General features: G+C 41.4%; 1 protein-coding gene across 1 annotated transcript in view; it reads right to left on the bottom strand.

Annotated features, from left to right (window-relative positions):
* Positions 1-6,442: 6,442 nt before the first annotated feature.
* LOC113128977 (glutamate receptor ionotropic, NMDA 3B-like) overlaps positions 6,443-25,130 on the bottom strand; it is a 58,763-nt gene continuing 40,075 nt past the window's right edge. Inside the window, exons 5-12 of the mRNA XM_026304621.1 lie at positions 24,862-25,098; positions 22,261-22,407; positions 21,809-21,954; positions 18,764-18,879; positions 12,388-12,539; positions 11,016-11,180; positions 10,037-10,104; positions 6,443-7,418 (exon numbers count right to left, since the gene is read on the bottom strand). Of these exons, the coding sequence (XP_026160406.1) occupies positions 6,443-7,418; positions 10,037-10,104; positions 11,016-11,180; positions 12,388-12,539; positions 18,764-18,879; positions 21,809-21,954; positions 22,261-22,407; positions 24,862-25,098 (2,007 nt within the window). The remainder of the gene's footprint in view (positions 7,419-10,036; positions 10,105-11,015; positions 11,181-12,387; positions 12,540-18,763; positions 18,880-21,808; positions 21,955-22,260; positions 22,408-24,861; positions 25,099-25,130) is intronic.

A 25,130-nucleotide genomic window follows, 5' to 3' on the forward strand; every position in this document is an offset into this window, starting at 1 on the left:
ACCGTCCCTTTAATCCATCTCCAGCTTCTTCCAAGTCACCCCGAAAAATCCAAAACCCCCCTTGTGGGTATTTAGAGAGCGCTCCGGTGTGAGCCTATTCTGGGATCACTGAAGGAGACTGGGAGAATGAGGTTGGATGGGAGTAAGTGGGGAGACCTACAGAGGAGGAGCAGGGATGGCGAGAGAGAGAAGAGGAGAGGAGAGAGTGGAGCGTTGCTGATGGTGGAAAGTCCAATTTGCGGCACTTGCTGGTACAGCGTTTCTCTCCTTTCTATTTCCTGGCTTCAGATAAAGTGAGAGATTCACGTGCGTCCCCCCGGTTCCTCGCCTTTATCTGCACCTACAGATTTTCCTCATTTCTCTAGAATCTAGGAGAGATCAATTTGAATCTCTAGAAAAGCTTATTCTATATGAAAGGTATCCGTCACACGGTTTTCGGGTACGCAGTCGGCTTCACAGCAAACATACACACACACAAAGGCATGGGGGGCTGGGGGGCGGTGAGGAGCAGGGATGTGGAGGAGGGGGTTACAGGGGGAGGAGAGTGTGTTGTGTGCGCTTATTGTGGGGGGAGGAGACAGTCTGGTCCACACGCACATACACACTTGTCCCTTCCTTTCCATGCTGAATTCGTTTCGGGGCTACCGCCGTGAGGCAACCAAGACAAAGGGGCAGAGTTAGGAATGTGTGTATGTGTGCGTGAAGTAAACGCGGCCTGCGCATGTGTGCGTAAAAGCGAGGGGGCGGGTTCGGAGAGAACCTCTCATCTGTAGCCTAAGCAAGAGGCAGTTTCTCTGTAATTATAATATTAGGCTCGCCATCAGAAACGCCCAGTGCCGCTGTAAATACCGTCACATTCATTGTCCGACCCCGAACTTCTTCATCTCTGGAGGAGCAGCGGCTCAGATGTCCGCTCCTTTGTTTACTACTGAGGGTGTGGCAGGTGTCTGGCCACTGTGGTGCATTTGGATTGCCCCCTGAGGACCCGGTGTGGGGCTCGCGGACACAAGCGAGCGCACGCACGTCCCCGTGTAACAAGCCCAACAGACACCTCTGTGATTCACTGACTCATCATGAGTGACATTGGCGCAATTACCATCACAGACGTACGTGCACATGGTTACTGAAGATGTTCTCTACAAGGAATCTGCTCAACATACGCGCTCCCCATTCATCCCTAATGCATCTTAAAACTGAGCATGAACATGCATGTTTGCGTTTTATTCTCTCTCTTCAGTCATTGTTAGAACTATTGGGACACATTCAGGGACACTTTCAGCCTGTATGTTCATATCTGTGCAAGAACCCAATTTGAGAAAGTGCAAAGCAGGAAGTCGCCTACTGACCAGACCCCAGTGGGTTTTTTTTAAATACTCATTCAGATATTTGCAGACAGGAGTATCTGCACTCCAGACCCTCTTTTCCTTCTCCTTTCTTTGAATCTGCCATTTGGCTATATCACTGCTCGGTGCTAGATGAATGGGGGAGCCCCATTTAATGTTGATCCTGTCTCCAGTTGCCAGGGAGTTTCACTGGTTCTCATGGGGTACTCCCTCCTCACTGACTCCCTCCTGTTCCCCGCCTCATTCCCTCTATGCAGCCTAGAGCCCCCAGCCCGACAACATCACACACACACTGAGACAGCGACCCCGCCAATAATACCCAAGGGTTGGTCACAGCTGGCAGGAGCTAATAAACTCATCACTCACAGTCCCTGGCTCCTATTTACCCACTAGACAAAGCAGTATAGCCTAGAAAGACAGGGAGAGACACATGTGAGGTGGAAGTGGTGGAACACTCCTTTATGCTTCCCACAGGCCACTCACACACTCCTCAACTTGGTGCTTTTTGGTCATTAACACAGTTAAAGCACCTGTGAAATAGAGACATCACCACAACTGTATTTTCATTAATAGAGAGTTAGTGTGTTATCATCACTCAGCCATTAAACTCCGGTTGGATGGTAATTGCTGAAGGGGATATACATTTGGGATTCTTAAGTTTGATTAAAATTCTTTTTGACTGCTGTTCACACATGTGACCCAATTACTTCGTCTGAGCAAAAGCCCGGCAATCTCCATTCCCATGCAACCCACATGCAAGACATTCACACATGCAGCAGTGTGAGGAAACCCATGCTTAGGATTCCGGGTTGACGCCATGTAAACTAAGCGCACACATCACATGCCACTTATCTATCTATGAAAGCCCTCAATTCAGCGACTAGATTCTGATTGATTATTTTTTACAACCCACTCGGAGCACCCACACCGCTCTGAGGACACGTGACACAGAGCCCATTGTTTATTTTTTCACAACAAGGAGATTCCAACCATGTACGAGTGCAGAGATGCATGATTGATTGGTTTTATCACTGTGTGATTATCTTCACTTTATACAGTCTGGTCGATGCACCAGCACTAAATCATCAGCTTTCTACCTCCCATCTCTATCTCTCTCTCTCTCTCTCTCTCTCGCTCTTCAAACAGCCCACAAGCTGTTAGCTCTCATCTGTACTGCAGAATTATATTTTGTGATATCAATTTCAATTCTCTCTTCACAAACTGTCAGGTTTCATTTAAGCACTCAGTTTTCAGTGTGTAAAACGGGATTTTAAAAGAATATTAATGTTACTATAATCATGTGGTTAAGACAGTGTTCCCCAGGAACATGAAATTCAATCAATACAGATTAAATGTGTAACAGTGATTTGATCTGCCATGTTATCTAGGCCACCACCTCATGGGTTGACTGAAGTGTGACTGACTAGTAGGTATACATGACGGTCCAGACACACACACACACACACACACACACACACACACACACACACACACACACACACACACACACACACACACACACACACGTAACACCTCCAAAAGCACATCTTTTAGATAAAACCACTGGAAACAAGTGCACATCTCCATCACCCCCTCAGTGAAATAATTTGAAATCATTCTCTGCAAGTACCAACATTCCACACTACATCCATCTGCTTAGGCACAGGTTCAAGTGCCGCTGCGTGGCTGAAAGCTGTCATTGCATGACAAGTTAAACAATACCATTATAACTACCATCTGTTAGAGTATGTGCATAAACCTCCTCTCAAGTGGCCTTGGGCATTGCTTAGACAATTTACTGCAACTGTGCTACTTTTGATTCCCTTCGTCACATTTTGTGCCGCATCCCTCCACTTCCTTTTGACAAGACTGTGTCTGCCGCCTGAGTTACAGTGTGGAGGTAATAGATTAAGGGCTGTCAGAGCATTCAAGTTTTATCATTTCTCTGACAAGACGAATATCACAATCACCCACAAGACTCTCTTAGGTCAACAGCTTCAGTGCTCCATGGCAACACTGTTATGGTGGGTGTTACAGTGGGTGTACTGTGGATCTACTCATTCAAGGTAATACCAACTTTATAAAAGAGATGCCATTTGGTTTGCATCATGTTTTTTTTTTTTTTACTTTGCAGCAGTATTTGAATGTGTAGTGCTGTTTTGTCAGTGTTCACCTGTCTTTTACCTAAAATTGCCAGAGATAGTCACAGGTTTTTAAATCTGCTTTAGCACTACAGCATGTTCTCGTAGTCCTCACAAGTGGTAAAGCTACAGTTTTACACCCCTTAATATTTTCTGACAACAATTTTACATTAGTATATTTGATTGTAGGGGGTTTCATCCTAATATCAGGTGTGGGAAATTCATGAAAAACGTGGCCTCAACAAATTGGATGAAACCCTGCGTCTGCAAAAAGCACTAAAAAGCTTGGTTTTCTAACCATGCACAGGCGAAAAAAAAATAAAAATCAGTGGACTATTGAATTTTTCATGAGTTTAATGGGGCTGTAATTAATCAAAATGATTCCAACACTACGGGCGTTCAGTTAGCGTGTATTTTAAAAATATCAGTCTTACTGTTCTTTTAAACATTTACTTTACACTGAAAATATGAGAGAAACTGCAAGTAAATTAGTATATAAATGTTTATTTCAAATCATGAGAATGATCATTTATGATAAAATTCAATAATATGCTGATACAGTTTTTATAAGGGGTAAATTTAAAAGTGTTTCTTTAAATATCATGTACCACAAGCTCTTCCTCAATAAAGACCTACATTTTTTTTCCTTGTAGACACCATGGCATGTGAACACAACCACTTCACACCACAGAAAAGTTTGAAACATTTAAATGTGTATCAGTACCATCATGACAGCCTAAAGTTTTGTTTTAGTGACATCACTGCCCGTATCTCAGATCTGTGGGCCAGTGAGATCTCCGGCACCTGCTTAAAGTGTTCAGAGAGACCAAAACATCAAGTATCTCTCTACAGTCAGGTGGTATTGCATTATATTCAGGTGGAGCGATTTCATAAAGGCCTTATTTCTCCAGATCCTCTGAAGCTGCATAAGAACAGCAGGAAAAAAATGCAGCTTCCATCTGTCACTATTTCTTCAATAACTTAAATTTAGTTATTTGTGATTTTCTTGGAACAAAACCATAATTAACACACTCTCCAGCCTTGAAAGCCACGGGAAGCAGGACTGCAGCTCCCTCTGCTGGCTGACTGAGGGAGTGTCTCAGTACAGCCAGCCGCTGAAGAACCCTGTCTTTTTCCAAATTAATGGCATTAAGCATGAGACATACTATGTTTTAGCTAAAAGCAAAAATATGCTCTGAGTGGAAACAATAAAAAAGTATACATCTATTTTAATTATTAATACTTTAATCTTCCTCATTTTATGAATTCATGCGCAGCACAGTCACTAAGTGCAAAATTGTTGCCAGACTTGTAGCATTGGGTTACTTCAATAATAAATATGGTGGACAAATTTATTGCAGTTTGATGACACTGTTCATCACAATCCAAGCAGATAAGCAACAGTTCGGAAATTTGGGATGATCTGACAGTTACATGTTTGTGAAACAACTTTGAGATTGTAATTTTACTCTGTATTTTTGCATGTCTCCTTATAAACACAATGTTGGAAAATGAAAACATTTTTTAAACTACAGCTATCACCCATGCTGCGGCAGCTAGTGATGGACATATTAAATATTAACATTATAAATAATGGGGTGGGTTAGCTGTGTTTAACCCCGAAAACACAGAATTATAATTATAGGGATAGTGCAGTGATTAAGTACTAAACTTCATAAAGTTGAAAGTCGCAAGGGACAGATTGTAAAAACAGTGTGGTTAAAACTAAAAGCACCAGATCATGAGATATCCTGACTTTCACTGTAGTCTTAAGTCTAGTATAAAAACAATGAACGCTACATTTTTTCTACATTTTTTGTTAGATTTTCCTTAGTTTTAATGCAGACCATTAAACATGTAAAACTGTTGAAGTTGCTGTTTAAAAATATGTGCTTGGGTCTAGAGGTTTAAATATTTTTATCTACACATAGTTTAGCAATTTCTTTTCCATTAACATGAATTTCCAAAAAGATCTGCCTTTGCAGCCTTTTTCATGTGGAACCTTTCACATTACAGAAGGAAATTACCATCTCAAAGCATCAGTTTGGGAATGGCTGAGTGTACAAGACACCTTTTCATTTTGACACATTTTATGAAGAGACAAGGGTGGAACTTAGCTATAAAAATGTGGGAAAATGCATATTTTTGGTATGTGACAATAAGACAATATAATGTTTCAAGGTATCAAAACAACTGGTTTAAAATATTCATGGGGATATTAAGAAGATTTTGTTTTGATTGTTCTTTTACTTAGATTCTTCCTTTATAATTCACATTTTTGGGAAACTTAAATGTGTTTTATCGTTTGCATCTTTGTCTCCTACAGCTGGAATTCAGATAATGCAGAGACTGTATGTGCATTTTTAACGGATTCTGTCTGATTCTGTTATTTATTTATTTTTTCTCCGCAGTGGGCTTGTGCTCTTGTCGATGCCGTGACAGTGCTTGCAGACCTCTTCAGCCAGTGTAACAGGCTGTAATTTAATTCAGCTGATAGGTTTGTGAGTAGACGGCTGTTGTGGATGGTTCTTGAAATGAACCACTGGTCTCCACAATAAGCACAGTGATTTTAGCATTACCATTCTGATTTGTCTTATCTGGTCCTTGTGAAAGTATACTGAGAGGTTTTAGGAATAACTTTTACGTTTCATTTAACAAGACTAAACAGCCTATTCATTATTTCATGGGTAATGCAGACATTTCATCAGCTCTTATGTTGCAGTTAATGGTTTTTAGCTGTAATTTTAAGCGAGCGTGGAAATAACTGTGTGTAAAAATTAGGTTGCAGTAAGTAATGGTGATAACATATTAGAATTTTTCAGCAAACCTCCCCCCAGACTTAATATGTTCCAACAAAGACATCTTCCCAAAGCTATGCAAGAAGCACACTGTTCCCTCCACAGCCTTACACATCTGGCCCTCTGCAACCTTAACACATCTGGGGATTCAGAAAGACAATTAAGTCCCACTGCTTACACTTGATTGGTTGGCTTTTGTCCTCTCCAAAGTGTTCAGAGCACGTGATAGGTTAGCATTCTGTCTATCCAGGCTAGAAGTGTTCCGTGATTGGACAATTACATTTCCAGCACCTGGTTGGTTGACTCGACTCCGTTCCAAACTAGTGGAGGTACGTGAATGGACAGTCCTTTCTCCCGTCAAAGTATTAACGGAGCGTAATTGGTTGGCTCTCCCTCTGTCCAAACTGTTAACTGTATTTAACTGGCTGCTTTTTGCATGCTCCAAAGTCACAGGACTGCCTGATTGATTAGCCCTACCTGTCTGTTGATTATTCAGGGTTTGCAGTGGGCTGGTCCTGTCCCTCTCAGGGAGTTTAGAATGAGTGGAGCTACTTCTGTCTGTGTTAATAGTTTGTATGCTCTGTCTGTCCCGTTCCCTTTCCAGACTGATATCTCTGCGTACATGGCCGCTCCTCTCTCGCTCCAGGCTGCTCTGGATCTCTGCCCTCCTGGCCAGAGCTTCTCTCAGCTGGTTGCGGAACGTCTCAATTTTACCCTGCAGCTCCTGAAGCTCTCCCTCCCACAGGCTGCTCTGAGTGGCCCTGCCACCCAGAGGAGAGAGCAATAGGCCTGCGGAAGCCAGTGCCGAAACAGGACCCCCATTGGCATGGAGGCTAATCTGTGGTCGGGAGGTAAAACTCTCCAGGTTGCCTAGCCCCAACCCTCCTAGTCCGAGCCCAGGACGGCCGACCATCCCGGGTCTGCCACGCACCGAGGCGGTGTGTGTGCGCAGGCGGTAACTGTGGGTGGTCTCAAGGTCAAAGTGTACACGTTTCTCCTTGGGCTCATGGGATGGTGAGGAGTTGCTGGTGTCTCCAGCTGTAGTGGAAGCCAGGAGGGATGTGGGAGGAGATGGAGGGGGAGGCTGATGCTGTTTCCTGTGTAGGGTGCAGTTCTCTGAGATACAAGAGGAGGGGCTAGTGAAAGAGAGGAAGATCACAGGAAAAGACATATCTAATAAGATATACTGTACAGCAGTACATGGACACTTGATACAAAATTCCAAACACAATATAATACAGTACATCAGTATGTAAGTGTTATAATTACATTTAAATAAATACACAGATCAATACTATGTTGTACTCTACTTTCTTGATTCTTTTCCTTTTGGCTGCTCCCTTCAGGGGTCGCCACAGCGAATCATCTGCCTCCATTTAACCCTATCCTCTGTATCCTCCTCACCCTCACCAACTGTCCTCATGTCCTCCTTCACTACATCCAAGAACCTCCTCTTTGGTCTTCCTCTAGGCCTCCTTCCTGGCAGCTCTGACCTCAGCATCCTTTTACCAATGTATTCACTGTCCCTCCTCTGAACATGTCCAAACCATCTCAATCTCTCGGCACGCTGTCATACGCTTTTTCCAAATCTACAAAGACACAATGCAGCTCCTTCTGGCCTCCTCTGTACTTCTCCATCATTCTCAAAGCAAATACTGCATCTGTTTTTCTCTTTCTTGGCATGAAACTATACTGCTGCTCACAAATGCTCACTTCTGACCTCAGCCTAGCCTCCACTACTCTTTCCCTTAACTTCATTGTGTGACTCATCAGCTTTATTCCTCTGTAGTTTCTATAACTCTGCTTGTCTCCCTTGTTCTTAAAGATGGGCACCAGTACACTTCTCCTCCAGTCCTCAGGCATCCTCTCACTCTCCAAGATCTTGTTAAGTAGCCCAGTCAAAAACTCTACTGCCACCTCTCCTAAACACTTCCATACCTCCACAGGTATGTCGTCAGGACCAACTGCCTTTCCACTCTTCATCCTCTTCAACACCTTTCTCACTTCATCCTCACTGATCTTTGCTACTTCCTGCTCCACAACAGTCCCCTCTTCTACTCTGTGCTCTCTGACATTTTCCTTCATCAACTCTTCAAAGTATTCCTTCCATCTTTCCATCCCACTTGTGCCACCTGTCAACACATTTCCATCCCTGTCCTTAATCACACTAACCTGCTGCACATCCTTCCCATCTCTGTTTCTCTGCCTCGCCAACCTGTACAAATCCACCTCTCCCTCCTTAGTGTCCAACCTGTCATACAAATCCTCATGTGCCCTTTGTTTGGCCTTTGCCACCTCTACCTTCACTTTACGCTGCATCTCCCTGTACTCCTGTCTGTTCTCTTCTGTACTCTCAGTGTCCCACTTCTTCTTAGCTAACCTTTTCCTCCTTTACCCTCCTACCTGTCTCCCTGATCACTTTAGCTATAGGTGTCCAGTCATCTGGAAGAACCTCCTGACCTCCCAGAGCCTGTTTCAGCTTCTCCCTGAAAGCCACACAACACTCTTCCTTTTTCAACTTCCACCACTTGGTCCTCTGCTCTGCCCTTGTCCTCTTCATCTTCCTCACCAGAGTCATCCTACACACCACCATCCTATGCTGTCTGGCTACACTCTCCCCAGTCACTACTTTGCAGTCACTGATCTCTTTCAGTTTGAAACGTCTGCACGAGATGTAATCAACTTGTGTGCTCCTGCCTTCACTCTTATATGTCTCCCTATGCTCCTCCCTTTTCTGGAAAAATAAAACTAAATAAAAACCACAGCCATTTCCATCCTTTTTGCGAAGTCTACCACCATCTGTCCTTCTGCATTCCTGTCCTGCATACCAAACTTACCCATCACTTCCTTGTCACCTCTGTTTCCCTAACCAACATGTCCGTCAAAGTCTGCCCCAATCACCACTCTCTCACCACTAGGGATACCCTGAATCACCTCATCCATCTCCCTCCAGAATTTCTCCTTCTCTTCTAACTCACATCCTACCTGTGGAGCATAACCACTGACAACATTCAACATCACACCTTCAACTTCCAGCTTCAGACTCATCCCCCTATCTGACACTCTCTTCACCTCCAGAACATTCCAAGCAAAATCCTCGTTCAGGATAACTCCTACTCCATTCCTCTTTCCATCACACCATGATAAAACAGCTTGAATCCTGCTCCTAATCTATAGGCCTTGCCACCTTTCCATCTGGTCTCCTGAACACACAAGATATCCACCTTTCTTCTCTCCATCATATCAGCCAACTCTAGTTTTCCCTGACAAAGTCCCTACTCTAAGTCCTACACTCCTGCCCTTCCTCTTCTCTCTTTGCCTACGAACACGCCTTCCTCCTCTCCTTCTTCGTCGGATGCCCTTCCTGATACAACCCTCTGCATTTGCCCAGACTTGGGACCGGCACATGAAGACACTGTATTGTGCCCCCCTATGGTTGCATTACTATGTTGTACACTACATAAGGTGTTCATGCCAGCCTGGAGGTAGTGGGGGAACCACTCAAAATGAACAAAATACACCCAGCAGCACATCTACAGCTCAATAATTAACAGCCTGTTAACCTATAGCTTCATGAATAAGCAATTCAACAAAATGGAGATTCACCTGCAAAGTGATTGCCAGACAAACAGTGTAACTCATTTAAATGTAATAACTCAGAGCAATATGTTTATGGATGTAAGGATTATTCTGGTTAACACAGACTGAATATGACAATTAAGGGTTTAGGTAAATAAATCAGTGACTTCATTACTTTTGGTCGAGGCCGGTCAGCTCCTTCCCTACATCCTCATATGTGGTGTGGAGGGCACGGTGAATTTTCTGAAAGCAAAGAAGAAAACAGAAGACATAAGAGAACTACTGATTAGTGATGAGATGATGAATCTGAATTTCTAAAAAGCCATTATTCTACCAGGTTGTACATATATGAGGAATTGAAGCTGCCCAGGAGTTATTGCCTTTTCAGAGGGATGCAGCAAACAAATCTGAGCACTCTTGCTATTCACACAGCTTGTTCCATTATTCACTCAAACGTATTGCCACTGGCACCTCATTTGGTAGCAAAGCAAAATATGACCTTTAAAATCCCAATTTGTGCTTCTTTTGATGTATATTGTTCTAAACATGCTACTTTGCATACTTTTGTAACTTAACTAGGTTGAAAAATAACAGAATTCAAAATTTTAGCTCAAAAAAGGACACAGCTTTTTTGGATATAGCTCAAAGTGGTGAGACAGGAATGTGAATGAAGAGGTACATTAAATAATTTGTGCTAGTGATTTATAAATCAATTGCCTCAGTAAAGAGAAGGCAAGGACATAATGTGTGGTCATGAACCAATTGATACAGCACTGTCAATGGGAACACATAACCTTGACTATATTAACAAATTAATTTAAAATGCTCATTTATATAGCACAGTGAAAGCATTCATTAGCTAATTAAAAAGTACTTCATCTAACACAGCTTAAAGCCAAACTATTTCATACGATAAAACATAATATGATTTAGCTTTAAATACAGTGTTATTCTAGGTTGTTATTATCCATTTCCAACAGTAGAGGGTGTAGGGTACCTGCAAAAAAAAAGTTAACCCTGGGGGGGGGTGAGGGCATGTTGCCAACAGCAGTATGCTGGTGGTGACTGTGCACATATGTGTGTGTGTGTGTGTGTTTGTGTGTGAGAGTGCGTGTCAGTATTCATGCCACTACATCAACAGTGCGTTTACTCACCTGGCTGGTGTGCAGCCAGTACTGCAGTGTGTGTGTGCGCCGAAGGCGAGGGATGACCAGGTGATAAAAGGTGTGTTCACCTGCCAAGGTCAGCAAGGCTCCACCCACCCCCATACACAGCAGCACAAACAGGCCAGAAAAATGCTGGATCCCCATCTGTAGAGTCTGAGGGGGTGGTGATAGAAAGAGAACGAGAGCGAGAGAGAGAGGTTGGGGGTGTGACACAGATTAGTAAAGACTTAAGTCAATAGAGAGAAAAATACAGAGATTGATGATTTGTATTTACATAATTACCATTTAGGCCACTTTTGTGAAAATGCATTTGACATTCTGCTGTTGTATATCTAGCTTAGCCCAGAAGAATAGAAACAAAGTGAAGGTAGAGCAACAGCAGAGAAGACATTTTGAGGAAGAAAAGGATGTGGAGAACTAAGGCAGGGGACGAAACAGGTATAAAGAGCTTTGGGGGAGGGGGATGCAAAGTGAGAGTAATATTAAGAAACAACAGGTAGCAGAGTGATTGTAAAAAGAGACTATGGTTATTAGAAGTGCAGCTCGCTCCCATTTGGTTCACCCACATAATCTTTGACATATTGTCTATCTCTTATGAGTCTTTCATGGGTCTGGATGAAGTGGAAGAGGCAGTCGCGAGCTTTTCCCATAGTCTCTAATCATGTTGTTTCCACCCGGCACATTTCTGCACTTCCTCTGATGGCAATTAGCCCCATGCTGACTCCACAAATTTATCAGCAACAGGACTGACCTCCTTTTGCTCCCAATCCAGAGGGCAAGATCGCATGAACGCCCACACTGTTTGAAAGTAGCCCAGTGTCTGGTCTTCAAATAGGATGAGCAGTAATAACTTCCTGACGCACAGTGAACGTAAGGTTTTCATTTCATTGCTGGAACCTATGACTGTGTAATTGTTTCTGTTGCTATAATATGATTCAACTTTGAAGTGGGATTTAAAAGCGATGGCCAAAGGGACTTGAATAACTTCTTTGTTCACAAACAAGAGATCCAGTGTAGATTATCTAGAGATTCACAGGTTCTTAAAAACAGTGAAAAGAATAGGGAAGGCAGGAACTGAGCACTCTTCCGTAGCACACACCAGATACAAATAAGTATAGACACCCAGACAGTACGAGCGCGTAACTCTGGTTAAGGTCAGTAAATTGGCCTGAGTTTATGTGATTGTATGCCTTTGTCTGTGTGTGTATATGACTTTCACTGTATGTGTGCTTAGCTGGCAGGCAATCCTGTCAATGTCCCAGAAGGAGACTCATTTATAGGAGTACAGCGGCAGAAGGCTTTGCTTTACACACAATACACGTACACAGTACATGAACACACTCTCTCACCAATGACTTACCTCAGTGACTGCAAAGACTCGCTTCCCGCAGGGCACAACCTTATACCATTTGTCATGTAGCATGTCCATGAAGCCATCAGACTTGTAGCGACTTACGAACTCTGACACATTACGGGTTAGAGGAGATCCCTGGGGCAGGCCTATACCGTAACCTGAAAGGAGACACACATACAGATGTAAATACATACTGAATAAGTGACAAAGCTGAGAGCAACACATACCTGAGAAAGAGACCAGAGCTATGTTGGTATTTCTATATAGGAAACCACAGCCCCACAGTTGTATTTAGCCAAAGGGGAGATGCCCCCTAGAAGAAAGAGATTTATGGGTTTACAGGCTTCAACTGGAATCAGTCAACCATGTGTTGTACCAAGCACAGTGCAAATACACTGTCCTGGGCTTTGTCTATGGTGTAGTATTTGTGTAGGGAAACAAAGCACTAACCCGTTAAAACTGGTGGAGGGATGTCTTATGGTACAAAACACATTCAGGATCAAATTCTGGTATTAAGAAGTTGCCCGCTACAAAAAAGTTGGCAAATATGATGTTAACTAAAAGACAGTGAGGTATTTCCAAATCATCCCTATATTTCAGCAGATTAAGTGATTATGGTGACGCTGTGACACTCCAGCACAGAAACACAGATGTGCCATATGATGTAAATGTAAACTGGTGTGAGAGAGCAAAACATTTTGGACATGCTAGTCTTTCCATCAGTGCCTTGTGAGGCATCCTAGACTTTTCTTCCACCGTGAAACATTACACGAAAAAGTGAAATGTTGTGCATGATATTTATTTCCTTTCCCAAATGTCTACCATCTGTCAGGACAGGCCATTTCTAAGCTAATATCAGGGAGCCTGATTCCGGCTTAAAGGCTGGAGTGTGCTCCAGCCTGATGTCACTCTCTACACTCCCTTCAGCAGATGGGGTGAAAATATGCTCATATTTTAGCAGACTGTGCACCTACAGGTAGTCACATTTCTTAGGGTACAGTCTTATGGCTATGCTCTGCTTGTGACAATTTATTACTGTGTCGTAGTTCACTCATGTTTACATTAAAATACTATGTTGGAGGAGCTGGTCAAAGACCAACACCTGGACCTTAAACTCTGCTTTGAGTAGTAAGACAAAATTTAGCTGTAAAAATGATAAAGTTGTTTTTTATGTTATGCAGCCTTCTATAAAGAAGACTTTTGTTACTCCTTTCTCACCTGCACACAAGACTCCCTTTCCCTTGTCACCCTTAATTAATGTTTCTGCCATGCTTTATTGTTTTAATTTTGTCGGACTTCATTTTCCTCAGTGTTTTCAGACAGGTCTCGCTTAAGCTTGCCTGAAGAATATGAAACAGTACATGGCACTTTATACAAGTTCAACCCTGCACCTGTGATATATGTTTTAATCCATTTTTATCCACGGCTTTATGACACACACTATGACAAAAATCTGAATATGCTAAGAAAGAGTACAGTCAATTTACAGCTGTTAAATCTGTTTTGTGACAACACTTGGAGACTCATAAAAATGATTTGTCCTGCTACCTTTTACCTATCCTGACCTAAACCATTGAAGCATTTACTAGCGAAACACTTTTCACAGTCCATGACGCAGATGATCCACTCCATGCACACTTCACACTCATCCCCTCTGGTTACGGACATAATATCCTGTTTTGTAGAAAGGCCAAACAAAGGCCAGTTACACTCAATGGTCACAGTAAGTTGACAATATGTGGCCATTATAGGTCTTTTGTGGATTGTGCTGTCCTTGATCCTTTCTATTTGTTGTTGCAGTGTTTTACTGCAGGTGGTGATTGTGGCTGTTTCGTGACTGCATTGACTGTGTCTGCATCTAAGGTTTCAATTACACTGCTCTGACTGAGGAAAAAAATCACCTTGAAATGAATACACTAAAGTTAATAGATTCATCTGTACCTATGTATGTATTATATATAGTAAATATTTTTATTGTTGTATTTTTGTAAATAACAGCCACAGTTTTTAGGTAGTGCTCAGACTATATTTAAGACAGGATTATTTTTGAGAGAACTTTCAACACCTAATTTTAGAGGAAAATGAGTTCAAATCAGTTGAAATGAGATTTCGATCTTGCAGGTATGAACAATATTGATATAATACCTGCAGAAATGTTTTAATTTTTCAGTTCCTAATGCTAACCATTAGTACAATGTATAATATATTCACCTCTGCTTGATTTGTGGAATTCATTTCATCATTACTTGATTGGAATTGCTTAAGAATTCCTCATTTCCTTGTTGTTAAAGGAAAAACATCATGTGCAGACCAGACACAGCAATAAAATATATCCTATTATAACTATAATATTTTAACCATCATTTTTCCACCACTATTCATTGTTTTAATGTAATAGTGTCAGATTTAAGATCACACAAGTTGGAAACTACAGTACAGACGGACGTTGCTCTGCTCAGACTTTGAAATTGCATCTGTTTTGCATTACAGCCCATATGTCTGCAGGTACAAAATAAAAGCTTAGAATCAAAAGACTCCTTTAGAGATTTGTTGTTGTACAAGACCGCCTGGGGATTTGTTTCATTTCATCTGTACTGCAGTCTAAAGTAGTCATGCCAACAGCGTTAGTGTGACTGTCTCAGGCCTGGCAGCTATTTGGGTGTGTATGTTGGTTGTCAAGGTGTGTGAACCTGGTGGGGATTGTGGACAGAAACAAAAAATAGTGAAGGCTCGTGTAACTGTCACACTCTGCCCCCTACATGACGTAGACTGTCTAAGCCACCCTCCCTTCTCTCCTCATTTTTTGCTTTGTTCGTTGCCCTCAGTCCTCCCTGTCATCCTTCCACTTTCTCTGTTTGAGGTAATCTGTCTCTAACCATTGCCGCTAGCCCTTTCCTTAGTTAGCCAGCTCCTTATCTCTGTCATCCCTTCACCTTCGTTCATTTTCTTCTTCACTCCATTCTTGTCTTTATCTCTCGGCTCCTCTCTCAAGTTCATTTCTTTGTCTTTGTATGTCACCCTGCCCTTTCTTTTTCCTTCAACAGACAGACACCATTTTTCTGTCATCAGCTTATCTCCATCCACATTTCTTCAGAGCACTCAGTCAGATTGTGAAATAGAAGTGGGCAGTCACTTGTTATTTGTTTTGATTCTTTCCCTGAGACATCCGCATATTCCATCCCAAGCCTCAAGTCCCAAAGCTGTCACTCAAGTCTCCCACACACCTACTCACTCACATATAGTACACACCCATACACTTGAGGGGTTGATCCAAAATACTATATATGAGTTTGTAAAACATTTTACTTCCTTATTTTGACAATACAGATAAAAAATATAACTGTTCTGCAAGCAAGGATCTTATGAGCTTACATAACTTTAAAATTCCTGTCTTTGTAATACTGCACTAACATGGTCAGTATTATTTGATCTTATACTATCTCTCTATCTCTCTCTCTCGCTATCTGTCCATCCATCCATCCATCCATCCACCCACCCACCCACTTTGGACAAAGTGACATCTTTATTATGCTTATTTTGTCCAGCTGACAGCCTAAAAGCCAAGATATGCAGTTTATTATCACATAGAAGACAGAAAACTGCATTATATTCTCATGATTAATTGCTAATAAAAATGGCTTTAAATGGTTCGTTGCTTATCAAAGTTGTTTTCAACTACTGTCAATCGATCAGTCAGTTCAGTTCTACATTGTTTTATTTTCAGTGCATAGTGTAAGAATAGACACAAATATATATTTTTAAATGATACTGTCTTGCTTTGATATGAAACTCTCTCTTGCTCTCTCTCTCTCTCACACACACACACACACACACACACACACACACACACACACACACAAACAAACCATAAGCCTGTGAAATAAACCATAAGGTGACTGTACGTCATTCCTGCCAGACGTGACCTGCCCTTCCAACAACAGTTTCACACAGGCAACAAAATCTTCTGCCAGCTTCATTTTGATCTTCAGATGTGCTCTGTCCTGCTTGACTGAGCATGTGTAGACCACACACACACACACACACACACACACACACACACACACACACACACAAAGGCAGCGACCAGCTCCATGTTCAGTAGCAGAATTATTAATGGGGTGTGCCTAGGCTGTCGTAAACATCTCCCAACAGCACTCTGTGGAAACAGACACACAGCGACACCCCCACACCTCTCTCCACTCAAGTATACTGAAGATTTCAGCAGAGCACCTTGTCGGCAGCGACTCCACGCTCCCAATTTCTCCATTCTTCGGTATCTCCTAACCACAAATCCCTCTATAAATCCTGCTTGCATCCTCATATAGACCAAATAACACATCCTCTATTTCTTACCTCCACTGTTTCTCTCTCTCTGTCCTTTCACCCTTCCCTCACTCCATCTGTTTGAGTTGAAGGTTTGTCTTGATTAGGGAACTCTGTTGGCTGACTCTTTTATCACTCGTTGTGCAGAAAGGAGCAAACTGGCATTGGGCAAATGAAAGCCTTCTATCTCCTTCTTGTGCTCAACTCCCACCTCGCTCACACCCTCACTGGCCCTCCCCGTGTTTACCTTTGTTGTTCTTTCTCTTACTTATTTTTTTTCCATCTTATATTCAGCCTTTTCTCCTCCTCACTGTGTTTTTCCTCACTCACATTTCCTGTCTGCTCTTTCTTCCTCTGTCATTTAGACTCACTAAGTTATTCACTCCCATCCTGCTTGACCACATATAAAATCAAGGGGTGAACAGTTACCAAAGGCAGTGCACATTCTTGGCTTGCCTTTTCATGTAGATAATGAATCAAGTAGTCATCAAACTGGCCCAGCCTACATACCAATGAGCCCTGCTTCTTGTCATCATGATCATGAGTAATGCCACTGTGAAGTCTTTCTGCATTTTGTCTTATGCAGTGAATAAAGAGGTAGATAATCAAGAGTGGTACAGAGAAAAGGTGGGAATAGGGTACTGTCTGTATATCGGTGAGTGCCTGTCTCTGAGATGGAAGGAGACAAGACCGAACTGAAATGCACAAGAAAGTGCAAACACACACACACACACACACAAATGCACGTATGTATATAGTAGTAAAACAGTGAGTGGGTAGACTTGATTGCATAATACGTGCTAATTGTGTAAAACCTGTTAGAGCCTAAGTTGAGTTGGGTTAGAGGTTAAATGCTTGATATATCCAATAAATGTGTTCTGCCAGTGGAAATCTCACTTCAAAGTCACCTTCAGAAGGCATACATGTGCAGGCAGCCTGTGACTGGAACACTCTCAAACCTTCAATGGCTTGAACCTTTTTTTCATCTCAATGAAAGGTTGCACAGGACATATATAGATTCATATAGAAGGTTGATAAAGTGGACAATTCAACTTAGTTAAACATGAAAGCATGACAGCAGTGTATAATGTGGTTTGTGGTTCAATTTTGTGCTTCTTCCTTGTCCACCATGGTTCATATAGTGATTTTCAGATGAAACAAAAAGTACAAACCTTACTTTAAAAAAAGTCTATTCTCTGAAAGGCTAAAAGGAAATCACTTTCCTTCAAGAATAGAATTCATGTAACAATGTACAAGAACGTGAACATGACACCCCCTGTATGGGTCATTAGCTGTTTTTTGACTGGCAGTGGAACAGTCTTTATGGTTCATTACTGTGTTGCACTTAGTCTGATCTGTGAGTGTTGAGTCCAAAAATGTTCTGGCTGGGCAGTGATTGAGTACCACTGCCCTGCAGCATAATAAGCTCATTCAGGGAATCATTATTTTCTGTCAGTCATGTACGGTAGCTAACCTCCTTACTGAATATGTACATGCTATGTTGCCATGTGCATCTGTATATGTGTGTTTGAAGGTGCAGATGTGCATGTTTTCAGGTGTATACATGTGTGTATTTGGATTTTTTGCTGAATGTGCATCTTGTATATTGTATTTATACTTAATCATGTAGGGCACCACTTTCCATATGAGAACATAAATCAAAGGGCCCCACAGGATCAATTTATTTTAGGACATTAAGACTTAAGATGTTTTATGGTGGAGAATACAGTTATGTTTAGTGTATGTAGCTTAGTTTAGTCTGGGTTAGACAGGTAGCAATGTTTGTCTGAAAAACATTTTGAAATCCAAAACAAGAAAGAAAGCAAATCAGATTTTTACAGTACTTTTCAAATTAGTACTTCAAAGTGCTTAACAGAGGCACAAAATGCAAAAAACTACAAAATATATTATAAGATCAACAAAAAATAACCAAATAAGTTTTAAGATGCTTTAAAAAAACAAAACAAAACAAAACAACAAAAAAAAAAAACTCCAGGGAATGACTTTAAGTCAATACAGAGTCCTCAAGTGATAAAAGCAAGTGTCTTCTTGTGTGTACCTTCAATGGCAAAAGGCTTCCCCACAGTAAGCAGTTTACAGTCAGCATCAATAGAGACCTCAAAGTCCAACAGGGCTTTGTCCATGATGAACGCATCCAGGGCAGGAGGATCTGTCCTTCATCACCAACATGTGCACACGCACACACGCACGCACACGCACACGCACACACACACGCACACGCACACACCACAAAGGGGAAAGAGACATTAATTAAAGACATGACCTCCAGCATTTGATGACCTGTAAATCAGATTTGCTTTCTTAAATTTGTTCAGTTTCCAGAGACCAGTGCAGGAACCCTATATTTGGGGTTGTCATCCCACTTTGTCATTTATACAGAGGATGAGATTAACTGCATTCTAATACACAGTGTAAACACATATATCATTACCTAAACCAATAGCCTCTGTGGCGGACTGATAAGGCATTATACACACTGCTGAAGACTTTCCTACTCTGGCAATATCGATCCAGTTGACCCTAATTGACCTCTAATTATAGAGCGTTCCTCTGTGTGTAGCCTCTGTTGCTGAGCGCGGCTCACGGGAGATGAGTTTCAGGATGCAAAGCACCACATACAGGATTGGAATAATACACCTCCACACAAACTGATAAAGAAGCACAGCTACCCTTTTGTTGACTAAACATCCAGCAATCCAAATCTACACATAAACTCACAATTTACACGCACATAAATACACATACACCTAATTTAAATGGCAGACACATAAACAAGTATAAACGCATGTATTTTGAAAAGCACACGCACACACAGTCAGTCTAATGGGAAAACCAGACCAGACTGATCAAATTACCTGCAACTTCTTGTTATTCAGGTCATTTACTGTTAAACAAAAGGCTGACTTCATAAAGTCTTTGCTGTGCTGGCAAAGCAGGAAAGTCTGTTTTTCTCTGTCTACATCTGTCAAATATGAGGCACAGGCAGAAGAGAGAAGAGAGAGGCATGAGGCTGCTAGAAGTAAAGAAGGGCGAAAGTTATCCCATACCTAGCGCACAATAACACAATGTGTGTGTGTGCATCCATCTCTGAGCATGCATATTTTCCTCTGTGCCTACACATTTGCATGCAGTTGCATGTAGTCCTTGTGCAGCCCATTCTCTCTGCAGACGAAGGTCTTGTGAGTTTTTTCTTCTATGATTTGAGTGCAGTATTGGGGTCAGTAGTTCTGCCAACGCAGTATTTTATTGCCTCATACTCTGCTCTGCTGTGACTTACACTTCTGCTTTGCCTCGCTTGCAAACAACACCGCCTTCATCTTCCCTGTTCTCATCCTCTTTCTCTGAACCAGCGCTTTGTATCTTCCCACTTGTATCACGAAGTCAGCACATGCACTATCTCAGCATCTCTGCTGGTGCTCTATGGAGTAGGCTTTGTATATATTCGCGATAGTGTTTGCTCTCTCTCTCTCTGTCTGTCTGTGTGTCTGTGTGTGTTTGTGTGTGTGTGTGTGTGTGTGTGTGGTTTTCCATTTACATAGCATGACTGAGTTTCAGTTGTGAAATTTAACAGAGTACATTTACTTCAGAACGGTACTTACAGTAATTACATATTTAAGTACTTTTACTTTACTCGAGTAGTTCCATTTCCAGAGGGAAATAATGTAACTTTGATTTTAGTAAATTTATTTGATAGCTTTAGAATACGCTTAAACCTTTTCATACAAAACAACTTATACAATGTGATGGATTGTTATTTACTCAACCATCCCAAAAGTATTTAAAATAGTTCAAATTAGTTCCACCTAAACCAGTATAACGGTGAAGTCCCTGCTACATATAAATCCTTCAGAAAAAATAATCCAATTAAATAGGAGGATAACACAGAAAGGGTTTTTCTGTATTATGGATAGTTTTACTTATGAAGTACAATATATATTCTCACTTTTCACATTTTGTAATTAGGTATTATAATATTGCAGTATTACTATTTTTAATTAAGTACATGAGTACAATATTTTTCCACCACTGCTAAATTGATGTGCATGTGTTTTTAAATTAAAGTTAAATTATTAAAGCTACCTAATAAATTAAATGTAGTATAAAAATAAACTTGCCTCTTTGCTTTCATCTGCTCACTTTCGCCGTTCAACATCCAATTCAGCCATTTGTCCTTGCCCCCCCCTTGTCCCTCACACTCAGTCATTCCTACATTCAATGCCTCATTTCCAAAAACAACCTGTTAATGGAATTTGTTCTCCAAGCCTCCTCCAAAGGTATTCACATGCTTTCCCCTTCACTTACACTTTGTGCTAAAATGTAGTGTCTCTGGATAGGTGAAAGCTCATTCTAATGCAGGGTGTAAATATATGCAACTCACAAAGTGATGAGTATTTGATTGTATCTGTCAGATGCAAAAGCAAAGCGAATGTTTGCTATAATAGAAACCATCCACCGATGGGTGAGACACAACATCACTGCTGGTTGGGAGAAAAAAAACCCATAAAAATCAAAGCAGAACTGAATTGAACTGTCTCTGTGATTTAGGATAGTAAAGGTGAGTACATATGACCATAAACAGCCGTCTCTCTCAGCCAGATGATTAGAGCATCCATAATTTGCATGGATGATGTCATCAGGTGACACATTTTACAGTTGGTACATGGACAATCGATTATTAATGAATGGTTTGTAGAAGTTATGACTGAGATATTAAATTCACATCTGAATGTAGGTTGTACAGATGGAGAAACTGTGCACATATGCAAGGACTTGTTCCATTATTCACTGTATGGAAGGGCTCCAGGATTTGTCTCTACCTGATAAAACTCTTTCATTTTAATATTTAAGATTTAATGGATTATTTTGAATTGCACAGTTGGTTCTGTATTCTGTCTCTGCCATTTATGCTCCGTTTGTCATAACCCAGAACTCTTACGCACAGTTCATATGAAAACTAAATGCACAAAATACAGACAACGACATATTTACAGGTGGATTTTTGGGGTCTGCATTGCATTTTAGTGCCAAGCGTAAATCAGTCCTTTTTACAAATGTACACATGCATGTGTGTGTTTGTTCTTACTTTAACATCTGTACGCCTTCCGGTGTGGTGGGCTGGTTAAAGCGTCTCATGTAGTTGTGCATCTCTGGGAAACTCTTCTTCATGTAATCCTCTGCGCTGCTCTCCCTCACCGTGCCAAAACGAAAGCCCAGGGAGGGATGCTGTAGCTGGGGAAGTGACACAGGAAGGCATGAATAGATGAGGGGGTGGAGAAGGTGGTAGAGACAATAACGAGAAAGAGGGGGGTAGATATGATGATGGAGCTCATATAAAATTCACTGTAGCCCTGAACTTCCCACAGGGTTTAGGGATATGGAAAGCGATAATCCTTCACAAACAATTCCGCTCTTTACTCATTAGCCTGTCCTTGAGTAAGATTAGCTTGTGTGTTTATGTTGTGGTGTATCTGTATGTGTGTGCAGGGTGCTAACATGCATGCAGTTGTAACTTTGTGTCCCTGTGTGCAGCCTAACCTTGTCATCATGGATTCCTGAGACCTGCTCAAAGGTCTTCTCCCCGACCATGACTGCAGCCAGGTTGGCGGTATAGCTGGACAGCACCAGTAAGCAGAAGATGGCCCAAAGGTTCATCAGGAATCGCCCAGTCCAGCATTTAGGAGTCTGCAGAGGGGAGATGTATACTAAGTGAAATTATTTTTTTGTTTGGTTTGGTTCTGTTTTTGTGTAATTATTAGCAAAAAAAAAATAATGAAACAGAACAAAGAGAATAAATAGCAGATTTTAAGGATAAAGGAAACTAAAAATATCTGACACACAACAACAAAGATAAAAAAGTATATATGAAATAAGGGATGGGGTTAAAACAATTAAAAATACAAATGCTTTCAGGTGTTGCCGTACAGTAAGTGCACATCTCTCCTGAAATTCTCACCTTTTCCTCCTCATCTCAAAAAATCCAAATTTAACCCTCATATGAAGGTAATGAAATGAATCAAAACAGACCACAAAACCAACAATTTGATTTGGCATTGTGATCATTTATTCATTCAACAAATTAAAACTCACTTAACAGAAGAAAACATGAATTCCTAGCGTTTTAAAAGCTTGTGATAAATGAGACATTAATTATACCAACAAGGTTGTAACCCATTCTTGCGAAGGTGGTTGGAATGTTTTCAGCGTCTAGCACAATTAATTGCTGAATTTAAAAGGAGAAAAGGAGGAGGGCACGCACTACAAAGATCAAATTTTTCATTATTGCTGGGAAGAGCTGAACTAAGGGACGTTGTAAATGTTCTTTGTTGATTATGGTGCATAGTTGAACATTAAGTGAATGTGCTCCCATGTAGGCCTATGTGTTTTCTCCAAAATCTCCCATTGTGCTTACATCTATCTATTTAATGGAAATGCCAGTAACACACAGAATGTAATTGAATGCTCCTGTTCGCTTCAGTTAATGTTGTTACACCTGTCAAGCTTTCTGCTCTATATGCAGTTTACACCCATAACTGGGGTAGACTTACAGAGGTGGTGAGTCGATTGTGAGTATTTTAAAAAATAAAAAAGTTAGCATAACTGTACACCTGAATGCACCACTACAATGCCTTAATATGTTGTATTGTTTATTGTATTGCATTAAGATTTGCTGTGAACCATTATATATTTTCCAATCAGTGGGCTGCATTGTTTGCTTGAGCCTCCAGGACTAGTTGTAGACCAGTGCAGAAATACTACATATGTGCTATTGCTGAAACTTCTTTTATGGTGCAGCACAAGTTTGCATTTCCACTGAAACACTGTTAGATTTCATGTTTCTGGTTTTGGAGTTTAAAGTTTTAATTGCTTAAATATCAACAAAACCAAACTCTACAAGACATTTTCAGCAGTCAGTTTACCCAGCATCTTCCCTAGAGTCTAAACAAACATCACTGACCCATCACAGAGGTTCAGAGTGTTGCTGGAGGACATTTTAACAGATCATAAGACTGCTAATGAACACAACCTGTTAAATGACACATTGCCAGTTGGAAGGATCAAAGCTGTGACCTTTTATTTATAGGAAGGTCTGTCTAATCACTTGACCTCTGTTCCACCCAAATCATTTGGACTGCTTGTATCAGGGACAAAGTGTGATTATGTATTTAAAGAAAATGTCTAATAGGGCGCATGCTCACTGAGTGGCACAGGATGGATAGACAGGAATCATTTAAGCAAATCATGTTTCAGATATTTATCTGAATGCACAGCATGAAAATCTGAGGAGCCAGTAGTGTGGCTGTGGATGTGACATGATCATTCAAATCTGGCAAGAAGAATGCTTTTACTGCAAAAATACATTATCTTTACAGCATGTACTTAGGAAAGAAATTAGATGAAAACAAGGTCATTTTTTATCTGCAAGGGAAACAGGTTTTTAGATTGGTAAGTATTTATAAGGGGACTTGCTTAAATGTGAGGATTTGACTTCAGTTTGTCTACAGCCTGTCTCCCTCATACTAACCTTTGTTGCCTGATTCTCCGGCTTTGCCCACTCCCTTGTCCTCTCCCCTTTAAATCATCCTGCCCACCACTATGTTGCCCTCATTCTGCTGCTTTTCTCATCTCTGTTGATCCACTTACCCTTTCAGCCCTATCTCACAATCTTTCTGTCAACTGCCCTATTACATTCTTTTTGAAACCCATTTTCTGATTTGCACTCTCACCTTCCTCCCCCCTGTTGGCCCTCTTCCCCATGCTTTTTTATTTTCAACTTTGTGTCTGGCTGGCTAGATTTAGCCTTTACTCTCTCCCCCTTTTTTTTTTTACCTCCACCCATCCCTATTACCCTCACCATAACTCCTTCAATCTCTGTCGGCCCACTTACCCTTTCCCCTCTCTCTCCCCGTATGTGCATTATCCTCCCTGTACCTGTACTTCATCACTGCCTACATTTTTAACCTCTCCCCTATCCATCTTTTCCCATCTCTGGCCAATTCTATCATCTTTCTCTCACCTCCTCTTTTGACTTGCACTCTTTCCCATAATGCACATCCCCTCCTCCCTTTCTGTACAATTTCTATTCACTGCTTGTCCCTACATGATGCCTATTTTTCACGAACAGGAGAGCAAATTTACCTTGGTAGCGACAGTGCGTCCAAATAGAATGGCGTAGCAGAGATTGAGGGCAGAGGAGTACGAGAACACACGCAGCCTGTTCCTGCCATGGGGTGTCATGCCAAAAGGGCTGTTCCACTCGTACAAGGTGAGGAAGAGTGCGGTGAGATGCAGCGTGACAAAGATCCCTACCCACATGGACCAGTGGAGAGGCCACATGAAGGCACCGATGGGAGCTGCAGTGTCCCGGCTACGTACCTGGTAGAGTAAGTCAAAAACAAACAATTGTG

This window comes from Mastacembelus armatus, chromosome 22 (assembly GCF_900324485.2).
Source record: "Mastacembelus armatus chromosome 22, fMasArm1.2, whole genome shotgun sequence".
Classification (NCBI taxonomy): domain Eukaryota; kingdom Metazoa; phylum Chordata; class Actinopteri; order Synbranchiformes; family Mastacembelidae; genus Mastacembelus; species Mastacembelus armatus.